The sequence below is a fragment of the Lupinus angustifolius genome, chromosome LG05 (genome assembly GCF_001865875.1).
Source record: "Lupinus angustifolius cultivar Tanjil chromosome LG05, LupAngTanjil_v1.0, whole genome shotgun sequence".
Lineage (NCBI taxonomy): Eukaryota > Viridiplantae > Streptophyta > Magnoliopsida > Fabales > Fabaceae > Lupinus > Lupinus angustifolius.
The window spans coordinates 18458649-18478833 of record NC_032013.1 but is presented as its reverse complement, the minus strand read 5'-3'; the positions used below and the strand labels follow the sequence as shown (position 1 = coordinate 18478833).

At 29.9% G+C, this 20185-nt stretch overlaps 2 protein-coding genes across 8 annotated transcripts; one reads left to right on the top strand and one right to left on the bottom strand.

Moving 5' to 3' along the window:
* Window positions 1594–2459, top strand: LOC109347961. Its single transcript, XM_019588105.1, has one exon. It carries the CDS (start codon window positions 1713–1715, stop codon window positions 2205–2207), a length of 495 nt encoding a protein of 164 aa, XP_019443650.1. The 5' UTR covers window positions 1594–1712; the 3' UTR covers window positions 2208–2459.
* On the bottom strand, window positions 5882–14255 carry LOC109347959 (major facilitator superfamily domain-containing protein 12-like). Of its 7 annotated transcripts, XM_019588099.1 has the most exons (14): window positions 13804–13912; window positions 13746–13771; window positions 12264–12455; window positions 11283–11352; window positions 10575–10771; window positions 9571–9646; window positions 9391–9474; window positions 9228–9307; window positions 9009–9135; window positions 8703–8762; window positions 8549–8599; window positions 8287–8445; window positions 7631–7763; window positions 5882–6310 (listed from the first exon to the last, which is right to left on the bottom strand). In XM_019588099.1, exons 3-14 carry the CDS (start codon window positions 12422–12424, stop codon window positions 6150–6152), a joined length of 1359 nt encoding a protein of 452 aa, XP_019443644.1. In that variant the 5' UTR covers window positions 12425–12455; window positions 13746–13771; window positions 13804–13912; the 3' UTR covers window positions 5882–6149. The 7 variants fall into 7 exon arrangements, with proteins under 7 accessions (XP_019443644.1, XP_019443645.1, XP_019443643.1 ...); XM_019588100.1 differs by lacking the exons at window positions 13746–13771; window positions 13804–13912 and adding an exon at window positions 14133–14255; XM_019588098.1 differs by lacking the exons at window positions 13746–13771; window positions 13804–13912 and adding an exon at window positions 14053–14173.

Below are 20185 nucleotides of genomic sequence, written 5' to 3'. Positions count from 1 at the left end.
CGAATTTACAAACCAGACAACATAAATCATTAATTGATTTAAAGTAAACACTCTAATTTTAAACATAAAATGATTTATTCCTCCTATGAATGTAATACATTTAAAAAAAATCAAGTAGCTTCAAAATTATCATGCTGCAAGAATTAGATTACCCAAAAACAACTTTTTATTTTTACTCTAATCAAAATTAACAAAACATACTCTATTAAACCCAAACAGGTATCTTTACTAGTTTCTTAGATTATTAGAAAACTGGGAAGAACAACCCTACATGCATAACTCCTTATGTCTATTCCTTTTCTTTCAATGCCTTTAGGGAAGGAAAGAAACTGAATCTTTTCCATCATATTCCAAACGAGGGTTCATTTGTATTAGGCAAGTAGGTGATAGCTCAAAGGTAAAGAATTTACTAATGCTAGCAAAATGCTCACTTAGTAACAAAATCCCTAAAACTACAACTATAGGCATGCATTATTCAAAGCTCATTTAATGCATGAGAAGACCTTATAACTATGAGCTATATATTACGAGTCAGTCTCCCCTCCATTAATGAAGAGAAATGCTGGACAAAATGACAAAAATATATTATCATCATTTATCTATATTTACAATTATACTTTTATTCTAAAACTAGGTGTAAAAAGATCACTTCTCTCTTCAAGAATGGAGAAGATCCCTACTTATATATCACATACTTACCCATATATATCAAGCTCAAGTCTACATAGTTTTAATTATTCAGTAAAAACTGTTTTCTTTTTTTATTTATCATCTAAAGTTACTTTGATTTTGACTCCTGTTAATTCGAGTCTAAGTCCAAAACACTTTAACTGGAAAAAGGATAGATTACTGAAATTTATATATAGTATCATCTATTTTTTATATATGAACAAATCACTATATGCATATTACACTTCTTGAAGTGGATATAATGTTTTAAACATAGATGTGATAAATGTAATTAAGTTAAATTATTAAGAGGATTATAATTTACTCTATTTTTTATTCACTGGAATTGAATTTAATGATTGGACCATTTTGTGCAAGAAGTATTTTTCTAAATCCAATTCTGGTTTTTTCCTATCACATCTGATTTACCATATGCTTTAGGAATTAGAAAATGATGAGGTGATAATATAGATGTGGGATTGAAGGATCCTTAGCTCCCACTCCATGTGAAAGCAGCTAAGCCACCTACTCAGCAGAGTTAGATAAACAAAGAAATCAAGAATCAATTAGGCAATACAATACTCAATATTAAAGAGTCAAATAGTGAATACAAATGGTAACATGTGATATAGAAAATTTATCAACCGTTGAGATTTTAATTTTTTTAATAAAATAATATTAAAAATAATCAAATTCTCTTTATTTCTCATATTTTCAGTAGCAGAGAGATTCTAGTAGTACTCGAGAATATCCAAATTCATCTATATATCGCCTCTAATCTTATATCTAGGATAAATTGGCCCATTATAGTAAATTACCTAGAGTTTGGTATCACTTCATTCACTTCATTTTCTTCATCTACTTCGGCATTGGAGTGTTAATCTTTCAATTTCCTCAGGTGAACAATCATAAAACAGACATTTCACCTTTTTGAAAGGCCTCTAAACTACCCCCTTTGGTTTGTTCCTTAAGAAACCCATCATTTTTCTTCTTGCATGAGTCACATAAAATCATAGGTAGAAAGTAAGTTTTCTACGTAGAAAATGGAGGTTCAATCCTCATCAATGAAACGTAACTATGATATCACCATGTCAAGGAGAACTAGGAAGCAATCATTTCAAGTCCAGGTTGGTAATGAAGAACCACCACTACCACCAATATCAGTGGTTTTTGACACAACAAAAGATGATACATCACTAGAAAATAGTGTTCTTCATGAGGTGAAAGAAGATGAGAATGAAAATGATCACAAAAGCTTGAAGCAGCTTATAATAGGAGATGAGAAAGATGCAATAATGAAGTGTAATAGTGATGAAGGAGGAGGCAAAGGAGGAAGAAACTCACTTAGTGAACATTTCACTGAGGAAGAGAAAAATCTTCAATTGGTTAGGGTGCAACAAAAAGATAACATTCAAGGTATGAAGTTCAAGAAGTTGGTGCGTCGTTATGCCAAAGTTTTAGGTCATTTGATGAAGGCTAAACGTGATCCTCATTTAGGTGAAGCTGGGAAAAAACCTCCTTTCAAGTTATCATCATAGGAAAAAAGTGCTTTTACCAGATTATAATTTGCTAGCTTGATCTATTCTCTATTTCTAAATATGTTCTTATATAATGGCAAGAAAAATTCCTTAATTTTTTTTCATTCTTCTTATCATTTTGTGTAAGGAATTCATGCATATAGCATTATGTTACATATGTTGATTGTAGTAACGTACCAGTCGAACATGTCCTTAATATGTTAGTTTTGAATATTATGTCCATATTCAATTTTATCCATCTTTCTATTGTTTCATTCGTTATGGAGTTTGTGCTAGAGCAAGTATAATTAATTTCCATTGTTTTTATGAATTTCCTCTACACATTGCAGGTATGATATTTGTATATAATCTCATTCCATCTTTGTCAGATGTAAAACAATTGAAGTTATATCTTAGAAAGAGAAAACTATCAGAATATCTAGGAGGATTTGTTTTGGATATTTTTCAGCTGCAAAAGGAAACCTTTTAAAGTGAGAAAAAAGGACCATGAAATTTGCCCCATTTTATATCAAAATGAAATTAATATCTCTTTTCTAACAAATCCAATTATTGTTGTAAATATATGGTAATATCCTTAAAAGAGAACATATTCTTTTTATTTTATTTTAGCTTTACTTTTATCCCCTTGGGAGTTGTGCCCATTCTTTCACAATGGTGTAAGGGTTAGGATATTCTCTAATACTAGGTATGGAAGTGCATAAAAAATAAGAGAAAAATTGTATGATATAATACTTTTATTCATTAGATAGAATGTAATGATATTTTTATCCCTAATATTGAAGATAATTCTTTTCATTTGCATGGTTTAAGGAGTTATTTCCTTTTCATTTGCACAAGTAATAATTAAAACTTGTTTTAATTTGACTGTATTTTGTTTACATTGATCATGATGTATAAGATTAGTGTCTCCATATATGATCAAGACTTAGGCCATATATGTTAGAAATATTTTTAAATGAATACCAATTGATGAAAAAAGGGTGACTCATGTATGAGCCTCTCTTATTTAACGGGGTTTGGAAAAAATAATTTTATATATATATATCATTATTCCCCAAGAGAAGAGACTAATTTGAATCTGTCACATAGTCATAAAAATTTTAATGTTCAGAAACTTAAGACATTTTGATTGATGGTTCCAACCACCATAAGCCTTTAAAGTCAGAAAAAATATAGATGAATACTAATTGATTAGAAGAAGAAAGTTAGAAACGTAAGAGATTCTGATAGTTGTTTCCAACGACCATAAGGCTTTAAATGGCCATTTGAGCTACCATCAAGCATCACTTATAGGCAAGAAAGAAAGCTAATGCATGAATGGCTTGTGTATCGACCATAAGTCAGTGTAACTATTTTGTCTCTATTGAAGGGGTACATGATGCATGTATTTGATGAATATAAATTGATAAATTTGAAAAAGGAGAAATAAGATGTATAATTTACTAAATCTCAAAAAGTATCATGTAATTTGATCTAAATAAAAATATCATGTTTTCAGAGTTCCTTCATCGGTCACTGGCCTTTCCTAAATAATGATATATGTGTTTGTTTTGGTATTTTTTCAAATATTTATTGTGCATAAATTCAAATCCCTTTTAAAAAAATTATATTTGTTTAGAATTTCAAATATTTTTTATTTTAATCTATATTTTTCCCCATCAAATTCACACGTACTTTTGCTTTATTTAGTTTAGGAAAGTGATTGAAGTAAAAAGTAACAGAAAATAAATAAGATAATTTTTTAATTATTTCATATAAGGAAGGAAATATAACTTTCTGCAAGTTAGTTTTTAAAAACTATCACCTTCGTTTTTTAAAGCTAAAAACCTTTAAATTTTATTCATCAAATATTTCATATTAACTTATAATCTTAGATAAGCTACAACCTCACATTTTGCCTAAGTTTTTCATTGAGTGACTTCCATATAAGTTTTAGAATAAATTATACACCATTTTAACGAAATTACCCAAATCATTTCTATATTATTTTATACCTAAAATACACCTAATATATATATATATATATATATATATATATATTATACCAATTACCTCTGTGGGAGAAATAAATTTAATCTTTTAAATAAAAAGGGCGATGAGTGTAATTAAGTTTAACAAAATATGATATAACATAGAGACAAAACCAAATAATATACGAGTTAATACCTCTTTATTATTTTTGGTTCGTTACGATATAATATAAGAGTGATTTAAATAATATATCTTTTAGAATTGTTGATGCATTTTATAACAAAAATAATAAAGGTAGATTGACTTTTATTTATTTGGATTTGTCTCCATAATATATCATGTTTTGTTTAACTTATCACATTTTTTGTTTATCATGTTAGTGTCATAATGTAATGAAAGTATATAAATTATGGGTTTATGTAGGTGTAGAAAAATAGAGGTAAATTATATAATTATACTAAAATTTAGGAGTGTCAATGTAATTTACGTTAACTTTTATTTTGCTTCATCCTTTATATATGAACTTTTGATACTTTAACAGGAATTAAGGAGATTGATTAATATGATTAGTTTTATTAAATGCCTAATAATTAGTTTTTTTACAAAACTATCTTATTTCACTCATTCATTTTCCCTCCACTACATGCTAATTAATGAAAGTATTTTAGTAACAAAATCAATTAAAAGTACCAAAACACATTTTCTATATCAAAAAATGTATAACCCTATGAATATTTACTAAAATCACAAAATGGTTTATTTGTGAGTTAGGTTTTAAAGGAGAACAAATAGAAATAGAATATTTGAGAGTCATGAAATATATTAGTGATATGACTCTAAAAACCTTTATTTTTCATTCATTTTCCTTAACTTGAAAATAGACTATAGGTGATATACTCTTGTACTAAATGGATATACTCCAAAAGGACCAAAACCAGTTTTTCAAAAGGTTCCTATAATAAGCACTGGATGTAATAATTTACCAACAAATGTATCAACTAATTTCCCTTGCACTCGTAAATAAGCCGTACCCAAGTGATCATGTATCAAATCCTATGGTTTGTAGGGTTAGAGGTCCCAAATGCTTTATTATTGTTTGTAAGGTTAGAGGTCCCAAGTGCTTCATTATGATGATGTCTTAGAGGCTTATTTACTGTGCATACCCTTAGGGGTGCTCTTATAATTGTAAATGTTCAATGCATTGTAGTGTAATATAATGTAAATGCCCTACCAATGTGAGAAGAAAAAAATTAAATTCCCTCACCATCATGGAGGTGGAAATCAAAATAAGACTTATTTCTAAACATTGTAAGAAATAAAAGCTTTATAGTGAATCATATTTTTCCAATACCAGTTTGAGTTTTTGCCCTCTAGTACATTCAGGATACTTGACCATTTTCCTAATTATAATTTTAAGGTTTCTTGAACAATTTTTACAAATCCAGAAACTGTTAATGGAATCTCACTTTATTTTTCTTTTTGATGACCAATCAGTCATGCAGAACATCTATAACAGTTAAGAGAAAAAATGTATGGCCTAAAAGTTTATGAGTTTTATATACTATCATTCTGCATTACCCATCATTAATATTTAATTATTATCGACTCTTCAAAAAAAAAAAATACAAATGAAATGATGTGGATGATATAGTGTGTATAAATCTTTATACTGATAGTAGATACTCAACATTTAAACTGATACATAATGCAGAATCACTATTTTACATTTCATATCATCAATCAAATGCTTTAATAAATTTGACAAATTACTACTTTATACACATTAAACTTTAGATTGTTATAATTAAGGACAACTAAATTATATTACATCACTTGTTAAAAAAAATGTGAATATTGCCAACATTTCTTGGCAGCTTGAATTTTCCAATGGATCAGAGTATCAGGAACTTCTATAGAGAATACTTTGTATGTTAATGAACTGAAGCAGAATGATTCACTTCATGAGCACAACTAGGCTAACAGTGGTGTTATCAAAGACTTGGAAGAGTTTTGTAAATCCATGGTGCAAGTTACTATCACTCCAATTAGTGCACAAAATGCAGGAACAAGACCCAAACCAAATCTTGTAACAGAAAGTGGGAACAGTGTTCCATGGAGCTGTGGAGAGGTATCTGCATTCATTATTTGAACAATGAGGGAATATTTAGAATCACTACTCAATTCTTGAGGCCTGAGCTAAGTTCTCATAAATCACTAAAATTACATAAAAAAATGATCTTGACAGGTAAGCTCTTCAGTCATGGGTGACCAGGCTCCCACCTAGTAGGTAGATGTATGCAGCCTTATCCTGCAAGCAAAAAGACTATTTCCAGGATTTGAACCTATGACCTCTTGGCCACTAAGGGTCCGTTTGTGAGTTATGTTTTGGAGGAGAAGGAAGGGAAAAGATTAGGAGCCATGAAGCCTTCACTTCCTTCCCCTCCAAAATCCAACTCGCAAACATACCCTAAGAGGTAACCATACCGTTGCTTTACAGCTAACCCTCTAAATTCTTATAGAACCTGTATTATCCTCGAAATTTTCATTGGACCTTACTCCTTAATTCTTATTAGAAATAATCCTGTCTAGCAAAATTTGGCAAGTAATGTCAACCCAAATGCATTTGTGGTTATAATAAGACCTAGTAATGTCTTCTACCCATAGTATCATGACAAAAAGTATATGGATGATTGCAAGTAGGAAAAGGAATAAAAACATGAAATCCATACGTTTTTCAGGGAAACAGTGTCAACTGTAAGCAAAAAAAGGATTTAACCCAATGCATTAGTGCACTTCATTATGAATATGACCTTAGACAATTAGAAGTACAAATTTCTTCCTTATTTATTGGAGTAGTTAGAAACCACCAATCTAAGAAAAGATTTCCCATAAAGGCTGTTTCATGTGAGGGACTTAGGTTCCAAATCAGTTGAGTAAAGAACCATTTATACTGACTAGGGCAACCCTTCCCCGTAGGCCGTAGACATGGGCTATAGTTAAGGTGTATGCCCAATAACCTTTCCCTCCATAAGGTAGTTGTTGTGGCGGAGTTTCACTCTTTTATATTCTAATAAAAGCAAAGATAAGAAGGCGATACATAAAGCTAAATTCAGCACTCAGCAGAAAGTAGACATTAATGAAATCCGATAAGTCGGGGTAGGCATACTGTTGGTCAACTCCTAACCCAAATAAATGGGAACATACATACACCATAGACTCAACCAAAGCCTGCAAGCCCCCTCGCCAGAAGGGAGAACGAAGAAATAAGAGTAAACTATCACAAGTAGAAAAAGTAAGAGCAGAGAAAATATCTAAGCCCCATATAATCATTCTTGCCAATGCAGATAGTAGTAAGCTCCGTTGGATTCCATAATCACTAATCACTACCTTTTATCGTGTGTACGGGAAATAAGAATGAAAAACTAGCATAGTATAAAATAAATTTAACTTACTTTGATATGACTGGAGAACATATAAAGCAACACCGCATGAAATTTTGTCCAAAAAGCTCAACGATCCACAAACAAATGCACAGCCATTAAGGTCCTCCCCAATCAGAAAATTTTGCATGCTTACTCCAGTCACCTATCACAAAAGCTAGCAAATATTTATACACATTAAAACACTAAATCATAGTAGTTTGAACCAACATAGCAGGAATCTATGACATGGATAGATCAATGATACCTCGATAGTTAAAAAAGACTGAAAAGCTTCACTCACATGTCACTTATACTAATTACATATATATATATATATTTAGAAATCAGCATCGGCCAAAAAATACCAACTTAAGTGTATTGGAGGAAGGAAATTTGAGAAACGTATAAAATGAGCCTTCGCTCATATTGAGAGGATGATTATGAATGATATTCTATTTGCGTATTATAAATAAAACATTTATTAATAGGTTAAAATTTGAGCATTCAATCTTCTCTTGTTGACTAATGTTGTCATGTCTAACCAACAAGTAAAATAATTTTAGAACGTTACACTTGTGCATCAACCTTAAAATGTCATAAAAGAGAAACAGGCTTCAAAACTGCATAAAATAAGATAGATATTTCTTTTTCATTTGGTAATTTAATAAGTAAAGATCGTGTAATACCATCATGAGAGCATTTGCTATGCCGATAAATACTGATGCTGTGTACATGAGATAACTTATATTTCTTTCTAAAAGAAGTATCACTCCACCACAAAAAATCCAAAGAATGCATCCAGCAGTGTAGTAGGCCTTGAGCCGTCGGCCAGTCCATGCAATCTCCTACGAAGAGTAAACTAATTTAACAGTGGAGATCGACAAAATTGGAGATGTAATATAGAAAGGTATCCATCAAGATTCAAGAGTACTTATTTAATACGGGAACCTGTAGCAAAATAGACACGACGAAGCTGCAGATGTATATGATAGCAGGAACCTAGTTCAATTAGTGTAGTCAGATTTTTTATTTATGTATTGCAAATTAAATAAATCTCAACAGACTGAAAACAAATTTAAAGAGGACAAAATTGGCCATATACCAAAGCTTTGGCTGATTGTGCCATTTGTAGGTCATTGATAACATAGAATGCAAGGTATGCCTGAAAGGGAAGTCATTTTGGTATGAAAAGTGTTCATAGACCATACAATATATTATTGTTATGTTTCTACTGAAATTCAAATGCACGGCATTCAGTTTCGGTTTAATTATGTTCCTGATGTAGTCTCTTCCTTATACATAATATTCAATATATCAAAGCCCAACATGCTGCAAATCCCAAGCTTTTTAAGCCTCTCATTTCTAACATATAAGGAGCACATAAGCAATAAAGGGTAAGTGTACTAACCTGTGAAACATTGACAACTAATCTTGTGAGAACATAATTAAGAGCAACCTGATAATACAGAACTCTTTTGAACCAGTAAACCCATGAAATCCTTGCTCGAATTTCTCCGTGTATACCAACCTTCAGTCTATGAAGAAAATAGACACAATAAGTTCACAATGAACAACAAAAAAAGCTTTGATCATCAGAAAAAAAATAGCAGTAAGCCAACAAGCACACCTGGGCTCTTTGGTTGAAAGAAGAAATATTGCAACAAAGCAACAACCGATACAAATCGAAAGATATGCAATCCAGCGGTACTACACATTTGGAAGAGTAATCGAAAGATTATGCTTGATAAAACTTATGGTAGATGGATTCAAACAATTAATACTGCACATACCTGATTTTGAACATCAACATATGTTTTTCCATTGATGACACTGAATACTATAAATGCAACTGCATATAGGCTCAGGTTGGCAACCTTTAAAAGATAGGGTTATTATTAGCAATTCATATATACAATTAATAATTCTTTACTTTCTATTTTTTTCCAGGATTGGAATGCGTAGAAGCTTACCATGGTAAAAGCATTGCGACAACTAGCCAGTGCCACTCTGCTTGTAGAGTTCAGCGTGATGCAACTCACCATGGACCTTCAAGAAAGCAATCAAAGAAAACACTAATGACCATAATTTTAAATGGAAGGGCTATGAACCTAGCTTTTTCATTTGATTCTTCTCTTCATAGAAATTAAATATCAGAGTTCACCTGTGTTACTTTGTTTAAAAATGAATGCTACATATCAATCCGAGACTCTTAAGTACTGAAGTAATAATTAACACTAATAATTAAAATTGAAATAACAAACATCAGAAATCTGTAATGATTAGCATTTGTTTCATACAATATTCCAACATCATCCCCCTGAAAAGCCACTTACCAGGTTATCATCTTTTCATAAAAATAATATATCTATTCAATAATTTGGATAAAAATCACAAACATGAAGTAATTGATGTAAAGATACTTGAGTTGGAGTTTAAGCTGCCACAAGAGTACAGAACAGAATAACGATTCAGAGATGATATCACTGGCCAACCACTTATATTTTGATTTTTTGAAACCAGGCTTTAAGTTTCAACCATTGAAACACAATTCTCCCAGTTTAGTAGAGAACCGCAAATTGGTTCTTGCATACCAATTCATGGTTCTTTTACAAATTGGTTCCCTATAAGGAACAAACAAGATTTTCACCAAAGTTATAAGTTAAAGAAAGTACAAAGAAAAAAAGTATTTGGTGATGTGCACTCACCTACATGAATGAGTTACAACAAATTGGAAATAATTTTATCCCACGGCATTTCTCCTATGGTGAAGCTAAAGTTAATTCAAACCTACAAGAAGCGGCACTAGAAATGATTGTGCGTGAAGCTATAAAACCCTTCTGATGATACCCCTGACGTATCGATATTTAACAGGGTAACATACCGCGTACAACGTACGCATACCAAAGAGAACCGTGTATAAGATAACTATGCTTTCTACTTCAAATGAGAAAGACAAATTTGAGAAAATTATTACATGTGTGAAACTTGAGTAGCAGCCCATCCGACATTGAAGATTGCCGCGAACGCACTGTAACTCACAGTTTCAAATGTACAGGAACTGGAAGCAAAGATTTTACAAGGCAGACAACCACCAAAAACAGACGAAAATGAAACAGCCACTAATAAAGACCCAGCACCATGCCATATCTTGAAATGTCCAAACCTGTCTATCTATCAAGCAAGATGGCAGAAATAAGCATGTGTTCAAAATTAAAGTCTGAAGCACATAATAATATAAAGGAAAGGAGATACTTAAAATGTCTTGAATTTATAGAAGAATATAACTAGATTAACATGATGTCAAATAAATGATTTTTAGTTCCCATCACTTTTAGACGAAATTTGCAAATTCACACAGATTAAAAATAAGGTATTTTGATGAAAAAGTTGAAGAATATAAGTGAATTTAACTATTTATGTTACAGTGAAAGTTTATAAGATAATTTTTCAGTTTGTAGTGCAACCATACAATAAACTATGCTTAACCTCCAAATAAATTATCCTGTTCCTCAGTTACTGGACAGGCTAGAGCAATAAGCAGTTAGTGTCATCGCCCATCTCTCTTCCCCCACCCGAGCACAAAATTGAGGGGGGGAAAATAAGACCAGATGAATGTGCAGTTTAGTGACAGAAGTGAGTGAAATGTTTCCCTAGATTATCGGAGAAAATAATGTTTAAATACCAGTTCACCAGCAAATATGGTGGCAAATCCATCAGCTACTTGTCCTGAAAGCATCACAGTAGCTGCATTCCTATGAAAATGGGGAAAAAGAGTTATAAAGAACACAAAGGTGGAAGCATCAAACATATTTTGGGTAAGATCTGACAACACGGCTTTGATCGTGTGGTACAAAATTGAATGTTTTACATTTTGAAATCATTTATGTATAAGTAATGCCAAAACTAGTTTGCCTTATGCAAAATATCTCCTATAGAAGGATATATTAGTACGAGAAGCCTAAGATGAGCAAAATGATAGTATGACACAATAATTCAAATGTTGACCGCATCAAGTGATGTGAACAAAATATTGCGGTTGCGGTGACCACCGCAAGCACATTACACCACAATTATGGTGTGACACCGGATCACTATGACGTGGCTACATCGGGCTGTAGCGCAATCGCATCGAACTGCATCTCGGTCGCATCAGATCGCATCAAGTTCAAAAATATTTCTTTTATCGCAAAATAATTCACACCGCAATGACCGCAATCGTATTAACCACAACCATGATGGCAACCGCGATCGCAACAACAATTTAAAACACTGATATGACTTAATATGTTCACAATTCCACTACCCAACACAACTAAGGTATCTATACCTACTGAAGCCAACCAACTGCATCTTGATCTAATCAATTCCCTCCTTTATGGAACCTTTGCTACTTTAGCATTATTTTAAGCTATTTTAATCTTGTTAATCAGTTTCAATCTATTTCAGGTCTTCAATATGAAAGACCAAGGCTTCCCAGGCTCCTTCCTCTCAATTTATCAATTGGACTTCTACAAAACATTTAAAATTATCGAACTATTTCATATCCGCAATCCCTTTCGACTTTCAGATATATTAATAACGTTTAACAAGCATTTGCACAAAATACTACAATATCCGAAAAGTGCCAAAAAATAAATAAAAACAACTAGATCATAAAATACACCTTGGTGAAAGTCCAATCTCTGTCAAGAACAATAATAGATAGGTGAACCAACAAGAAGCAGTTATGTCATTTAGCATGTGCCCCATGCCATAATAAAACACAGGCCATCTTCCTAGTGCCTTAGTAGATAAGTCATCTTCTTCAACGAGTGTACGCATCATAATAATCTCCGCGATGAGATCAAATACTAACCTGCAAGGTATAAATAAATTGAAGATTTTAGCTTGCAATCATTCTTGAAAAATGAGCTATCTTTTGTCCTTTCCTTATGTTTGTTGTTCTTTTCTTTCCATTTTTCATCTCATTCTGTAATGATTAAATTTTTTATCTCCTACATAAGAAGCACAAACACACACCAAACATGGATAAAAGTTGAAAAAGAGCAAAATGTTTTGGGGGGAGAAAATTAAAGGAAAATTACACATTTTGATTCTCCTTATTTATGTTCACATCTACAAAGGGATCCATTCAGTAGAACTAAACCAAAACAGCCTACTTTTGAGGCATAAAAGAAAAACCTCCTCTGTTATGCATAACATGAATAGTGAGGAGTTTTTCCTACTCAAATGAATCGGAAAAAGAATCCTAACAGTAAATTTCATAAAATGTTTTGACTAAATAAACGCCATAAATCCCATAATCTATTTTTTGGTATAACTGCTATGGGTAAGAAACTAATTTTTTTCAGAGTGCGTGGCTGCGCCTCGTAACAAATGCCGCTCCCAAGAATCGAACTTTTCGTCTCTTGGCCTATTTGGGGTTTAGTGGGGCCTTATATCACTAGACCAGTGCCATGTTGTGATAGATCAATGCCATAATCTGGCAGCATAATAAGCATCCAGCTACAAGAAGGTAGAGTTTCTAAAATATAAAATAAAAATATTTTCAGACATGAACCCACAAAGCCCTGATCATATATAGTACATAAAAAATGTTGGTAATTGTTTTTTCAGACAGATCAACAATGTGCACTGATTTTGTGCAAGCAATACAGTAGTATATTTGAATTTTCACAAGATAACCAAATTGGGATGATATCTCAATAAAGAATCATCATTTATTCATAAAGCAACCAAGCATGAAGGGTACCAAAATTAGAGCCCAATAATCACCTCAATTCACTTTCCCCTAAATTCACTCCATCAATATAATATGCTACCTTGCACACTAAGATAATGATTCATAACAAAGTTAGAAACAGATGATATCACATATTACATCAAGAAAAGAAAAGGCTTTACATATAAACCCAACAAAGCTTTACATAGAAGAAATCCAACAACCTCTAATGACAAAAAAGTCTCCTTAAAAAACAAAGTCACACATTACAGATTGTGACTTCAGCATAGAATCCAACTTGTGATCTCAATCAACAACAGCAACAACCAAGTCTCGATCCAGGGTCGGCTGATCTCAATGAACAAACATAACATAGAATCAAAAACATAAAAATCTACATGCGCATAAACATAAAAACCCCACCTTTTCGAGACCCAGAATCACAAACACCAAGCCTAGAGAATTAAACAAACATTAAAACCCAAAGCATCCAAAAAAAAGGAAACAGCAGAACATAGAATTTGGTGATATGGGTTTTGATCAGATACAGTAAACAAAAAAAAAAAGCTATCAGAAAGAACCCATCAAAGGAAGGAACCGAACCAAGTTGTTCATAAAAGAAGAAAGGGGAATGAATGGACAAAAACTTCAAAGGAGATAAAGACTAACTATTTATGATGAGGATAAATACTATGGCTATGGGAACAAACCGTTATATCCATTTTCTTACCATATAATTGGAAAAAATGTATAAATTATAGTGAGAGAATCAGAAAAGTTTGTCGTGTTCATAAGTACTAAGTGCTTCACCTTTTTGTATTGTCATATGAGTGGTGTTAGCGGTGCGTGTCTGACCAAAGCATAAGTTGGTGGCACATAACAGAGTCATTGGGATCAGAAATAGTATTCTTCTCTTAAACTACTTAAAGACCAAATTAGTCAAAACAATAATTGTTTTAATATTTTCAACTAATATATAGTAGTGTGTTGTATAACTCACATTTCTATTTTTTTGCTATTAAGGGTACAATTTTGGAATCAACATATATAATTTTCAGGTGTTATAAATATTCATTATGATATTTCACGTGGTTACTTGTGTAATGCACAAAAGTAAAGTTACCTGGTATGATGATTATTATATGCTTCCAAGTATATTGGTTTTCTTCACTCAAATATTAAAACTATATCAAATTTGAATGTATAGTTTTTACCTGTTATAAATTTCTTAGATGATATTTATTTGAGGGAATTATATTCATCTGCATTCCTAATTTTAAAGGATTCTTATTCAAAACTAAATTCGAGTAATATGATATTAAGTGGATAGTGATTATTAAGTCTAGTTTTGAATAAGAGCACTCTAAAGTTAGGAATGTCAATCAATGTGATTCTTATAAAAAATAATATGAGATGTTTATATCTTCATATTGAGTGTTCAGATGTTACATGATATAAGCGTTTGATCTAAAATTTCATTTAGGAAATTCTATCTATATGTATTTCTTAGGGGCTTTTGTTTTAGGGTATAGATTTATATCATGAGAATCATGTTCCCAGGAATATTATTATGAGGAATGTCATTCCTCTCTATAATAAAATATATATTTTGTTGACATTTATATTTCTTAAAATTCTTTTTTGATATTCATGAGAATAACTTGAAACTATGTTATTATGATGTATATTCCTGAAAATATATTGTATAATTATCAAAATACTCATTCTAAAAATATTATTCTATTTATCATTACTAGCGTGTTGATATGCACTATCGTGTCCGTCAACCCGTTTCTCTATCATTTATAATATATAGTTTGTATGTTATAAATATTAAATATAATATTTTATGTTAAATATTTGTAATCTACAGTTAAATTTATTCGATTTGTGTAATGTTCAATTTAGCATGTTCTACATTCAAAACTGATAATTGTTATGTAAGAAGAAATAGTTAACCAAATAATATGGAACATATATTTTGTAAAGGAACATTGGGTTATATATGGTTTTTTTGGTAAAAATTAGAAAATAGTGACGACAAAATAAGGAGAACCACAAATTACATCATAATAAATGGTTATTTTAGGTTTTCCCTTTATAATTAGTATAGATAGTTATATAGTTCAGAAAGTAAAATTAACATTTTTTGATATAATAATATAACTAAGACAAGAGATGTATGATAAATTATATTTGAATATAACAATAGAACAAAATGGAAAGTAAAAGTTGTTTAGTACGAGATCTCGCTTCACACCTTGCGGTGCTTACATCTCTCGCCTATTGAAGTTCTGTTCAAAAACCTCGTCATCAAGTAAGTATTTTATATAGAAGTTGTTTTTTAGTTACTTATACTAACCTCAAATGAAGGAGGAATCAATAGATTAAAAAAATGAATATAATATTTCTACAAGTTTAAGAATAGAATTGAGAAAACATATAAAATTATTAACATAAATAAAAATTTAAGTATTATCCCTTTATGCCATAGGTTATTGCTGCATATATTACATATAAATCTATAAAGTCAAATAAACAGAAAACATAGAAATTCAATTCACACACAAATATATTATATAAATCCAATGTATGGAGAATGAGAAAAGTCAGGAAAGTGTAGTAGGTAATGGAGAATTAGATGGACGTGTGAAGTTAGAGGGAAACATGAGTATAATTGGAAAATTATAATTTATAGATGTGTGAATCAAACATTTTCAAACTATTTTATGAGATAAAAACTATTGAAACATGAGAATATATATTCTCCGGGATTCCCTGGGAAAGTTTTAGATTAGAGAATATATTTGTACAATTTAAAATAAACACATGTATATATTATTCTTATCTATTATTCCTGATAATATTTTTTTACAAACCGAAACAAACACCCTAATACTAACAGGTGAATTATTTACATGTGTAAATGAAATGCATAATGATTCCTACAAACTTAATATATAAATATACAATCTATGTATTGTGTCATAAATATATTACATTGTTTTTTTAATTTTAATATAAATATAAAAAAAATTAGGATTGTTTGTGACTTGGTTATTGGAAGATAATTAAGAATAAGAAAATGTTTGAGAGTCATACACTTATAATATGATTATCAAGTCTTATATTTTCTTTCATTGTCATCTAAAAACTAATTTGGAAACAAACTCTAAAATTCAATATTACACTGTTAAAATAAGTTGTTCATGAGTTACACAGTTCCTTGTCATGCCTTTTTTATCCTTTAATGTTGAAGTCCATTTTTTATGTTAAAACTTAAAACTCTCAACCTTTATGTATTTAAACAGGTTGAAGCTTATTTTTATGTTAAAGTCCAATTTTATACTTTATACTTAGATGCAAATTTGTTGGGCTTAATGAGATTTTAGGATTTGGACATTTTTTGGTCAACTGTCCTATCCACCTACCGAATTTGGCAAATAAAACTTAGAGTAAATTACAATGACACCCCTTGAGTTTCAGTGAAATTATACAAATCATTCTTACTTTTTTACACCTACATAAACCTTTAATTTTTATATTTTTATTACACTGACCACATCTGCACAAGAAATAAGTGTAATGTTTTAAACAAAAAATGTTATAAATGAAATTAAGTTAACCAAAACATGGTATATTGTGGAAACAAATTCAAATAATATATGAGTCAATACATCTTTATTATTTTTGGTTTGTTACGATAGAGTATAAGAGTGATTTAAACAATTTCTCTTTAGAACTGTTGATGCATTTTGTAACAAAAATAATGAAGATACATTGATTTGTATATTATTTAAACTTGTCTCAACAATATATCATGTTTTGTTTAACTTAATTACATTTATCATATTTTTTGTTTAAAAAATTACACTTATTTTTTATGCAAAGGTAGTCAGTATAATAAAAATATAAAAAGTAGAAAGTTATATGTAGATGTAAAAAAGGAAAAAATAATTTATGTAATTTCACTAAAACTCAAAATTATGAAATTTTCTCTACCAAATAATATACATGAACCATTTGATAAGTGGAATAAGCATGCTCTGACCAAAGAAAATATTGTTTTCATCTCTCTACTCAATTAAATCTTATAAAATAATATAAAAATATTAATTTTATTTTTATGGAAAGCACAAAGTGGACTATAATACATATTCTAATGGTAGATGCTTGTCTACAAGTAGCATTTGAAACATTTGATGAAATTGTTTATAAATCAAGTTATCCAAAGGCCAGTCTCTTTAAACTGAACCAAGACTATAGTCATGAGGAATTAGTGGAGAGTAGACTATACAAATTTCATAACGAAAATGATATATTCTCATACGAATCCTTCTATCAATATGAAAGTGAGATATGTTATTCATTAATGATTAGTTTATAGGTGACATATATCAATGAGTAGAAGAATTAATAGCAAAACATAGTAGGAATATGTAGTATAATTCAATCGTTTATCAACCAATGTAGAATTAAATGAGTTTGTTCTGATAAAACAACACATAAATACTTATTCTCTATTATGTTGCGATTAAAAAGGAATTAAAGGTCTAATTCTTTTAATTTTTTGAATTAAATAAATTAAATTTTAAAAGTTTATTATTTTTCTTAAAAAAATTAATACTAGGGTATCTTCATTTTTGGATAAGAAACTAATTATTTTTTATGTGTGATTAACATTTCCAATAAATATCACTTTAAAGAATCGAGTCACTAACCTTTTCATTTTTCTAAGAATCTACAAAGCCTTTAGCTTGAATCCATATTGAAACTATATATCTAACCTAGGCCATGAAAAGAAACAATAATGTGAGAATAGATTTATATCTTCAAGTAAAAGACACAATCAGGCGTGATTATTTCTTACAATATTTCCCACTTGCTAGAGTAAAATAAATTAAAAGTTACTTTTATTTTACTATAATAAAAAGATATATACACTAATAGTATAAAAGTTTTTTATATTGTCAATATATCATTTATTATTTAATGGATAGATATTGCACTCTTTTATTATAGCACAACATATATGTTTTTTTACTTATATTGGGGTTCAAGGTAATAGATGTATATAATACTAATAATAATTGTTTACATGAAACGAAATTAATTAAACCAACTATTGAATTCAAAATTCCAATTATATAGATCTTATATGCTAAATTTCACAATAAATCAAAATTAAGACTAACGTAATATGTGTCTTAAAATATAAGGAAGATGAAGCTAGTTTATTATATAATTATTGAAGTTAATTTTTTCTAAAAAATTGAGATGAATGATTTATATGGTATATGGTTATTAATCAACGGATAGATTGACATAATTTTTATTTTATAAACAAATATTAATAATAAAAGAATTGATATAATTTAACACCATAAATAAATAGAAAATCTCACCTCACATATATTAACATCTACATTATCTAGAAAAGCAATTATATTGAGATTATTATAGATAATAAAAATTTTCCTAGCTAATATTTGATTTATTGTATTCTTATAAACTCGATCAAATGCAATATCTCTAGTTCTAGTTAAACTAGAATAATGATAGATGTGAAAATCAAATCGTACTGGCATGTTGAACTGAAAAATTGGTCCTCATATTAACATGGTATAATAATTATACCAATAGTATAATCATATTGATAAAAAATTAGATATACCATTTAGTTTTCATTTAAACCACATCGGTCATATTAGTAAGTTTTCTTTTTAAATTATGATTTTTTTAAAGTAACTTAATTTTTACGAATATGTTATCACAAATGATTAAATACACAATCGGTACATTTGTTTATATGTCTAAAACATGGTCCACCATAAAACTACATATTTTACTTTAACAAATTGTATAAATAAAAGTAATTTTTACTGTTTTTTATTAGTTTTCAGCATTAATGTTAGTATAATATATATATGTATATGTATTTTATTGGTACATAGTTTAACCAATAATTTAATTGTTATAATAACAACATACCAATACATTAACATTAAGAATAACTCGAGTGAAACGTGGTTATTGAGATTTAGAAACGATAAACTTAATTAGAAAAAATTGTAGTTACCGACTATATTATTAATTATTCATATTTAATTATTATTGACTCTTTAAAAAAGTAATATAAATGAATATAAATAGTGTACTAACAATATATAAATTCTTATGCTCACAATGTACGTAGCATTACCCTCAACTTAATTATTGAGTCCTTTAACTCACTTTCATTTGAATTTATAATGTTTTATACTTTTAGTTGTTGAGCACAATGTATGAAACACACGTGTTCCTCCATTTTTCTGGATCTACAATACTTTGAGTCACCTTAAATAATTATTGTGACAAGTTGCTTCCATGTTTTCTTGCCAACTATTAACTACTAATAACATTTGAAAGAATGTTGAACAGTGGCCAACCCAATTGACCAAATCTTTGTCATGGGCAAAAGTTTGCTTCCATTGTAGACCCAGGCAACATTCGCTTTCTTCGGTCCATTTTGGATCCTTAAAACTTTACAAATCATAAAATACCTTTCTCTTTTTTCTTCCTCTCTATATTCTCTCTAATCTAATATCCTTCTCTCTCAAACTCATACATAGTATGTTGTAACAGAAGCAGAAAGCACACCAAGTGCATCAAGAAAGGAAGAGACCAGAAGAAAGAAGTGATAAAGAGGATTAAGAAGATGGAGTTAGAGTATGCAATGTATTTTGTATTATCACTTATAGCAATACAAGAAAGTGGATTGATTTTAAACACAATGCTAAGCTCTACTATTTATAGCAAGTCTCAACTAACTAACCATATACAAATAGTAAGCTAATCTAACTAACAAAACTGAATTACAAAAA

What these genes read in the sequence shown, in the direction of transcription:
- LOC109347961 (XM_019588105.1), top strand. Translation starts at nt 1,713, where the DNA reads ATGGAGGTTCAATCCTCATCAATGAAACGTAACTATGATATCACCATG.
- LOC109347959 (XM_019588098.1), bottom strand. Translation starts at nt 14,114, where the DNA reads ATGAACACGACAAACTTTTCTGATTCTCTCACTATAATTTATACATTT. An exon ending in GAGATTGGACTTTCACCAAG is followed by an intron (nt 11,353 to 12,263) that starts GTGTATTTTATG and finishes CCATTTTCATAG; the next exon opens with GAATGCAGCTACTGTGATGC. An exon ending in ATGTTGATGTTCAAAATCAG is followed by an intron (nt 9,308 to 9,390) that starts GTATGTGCAGTA and finishes CCAAATGTGTAG; the next exon opens with TACCGCTGGATTGCATATCT.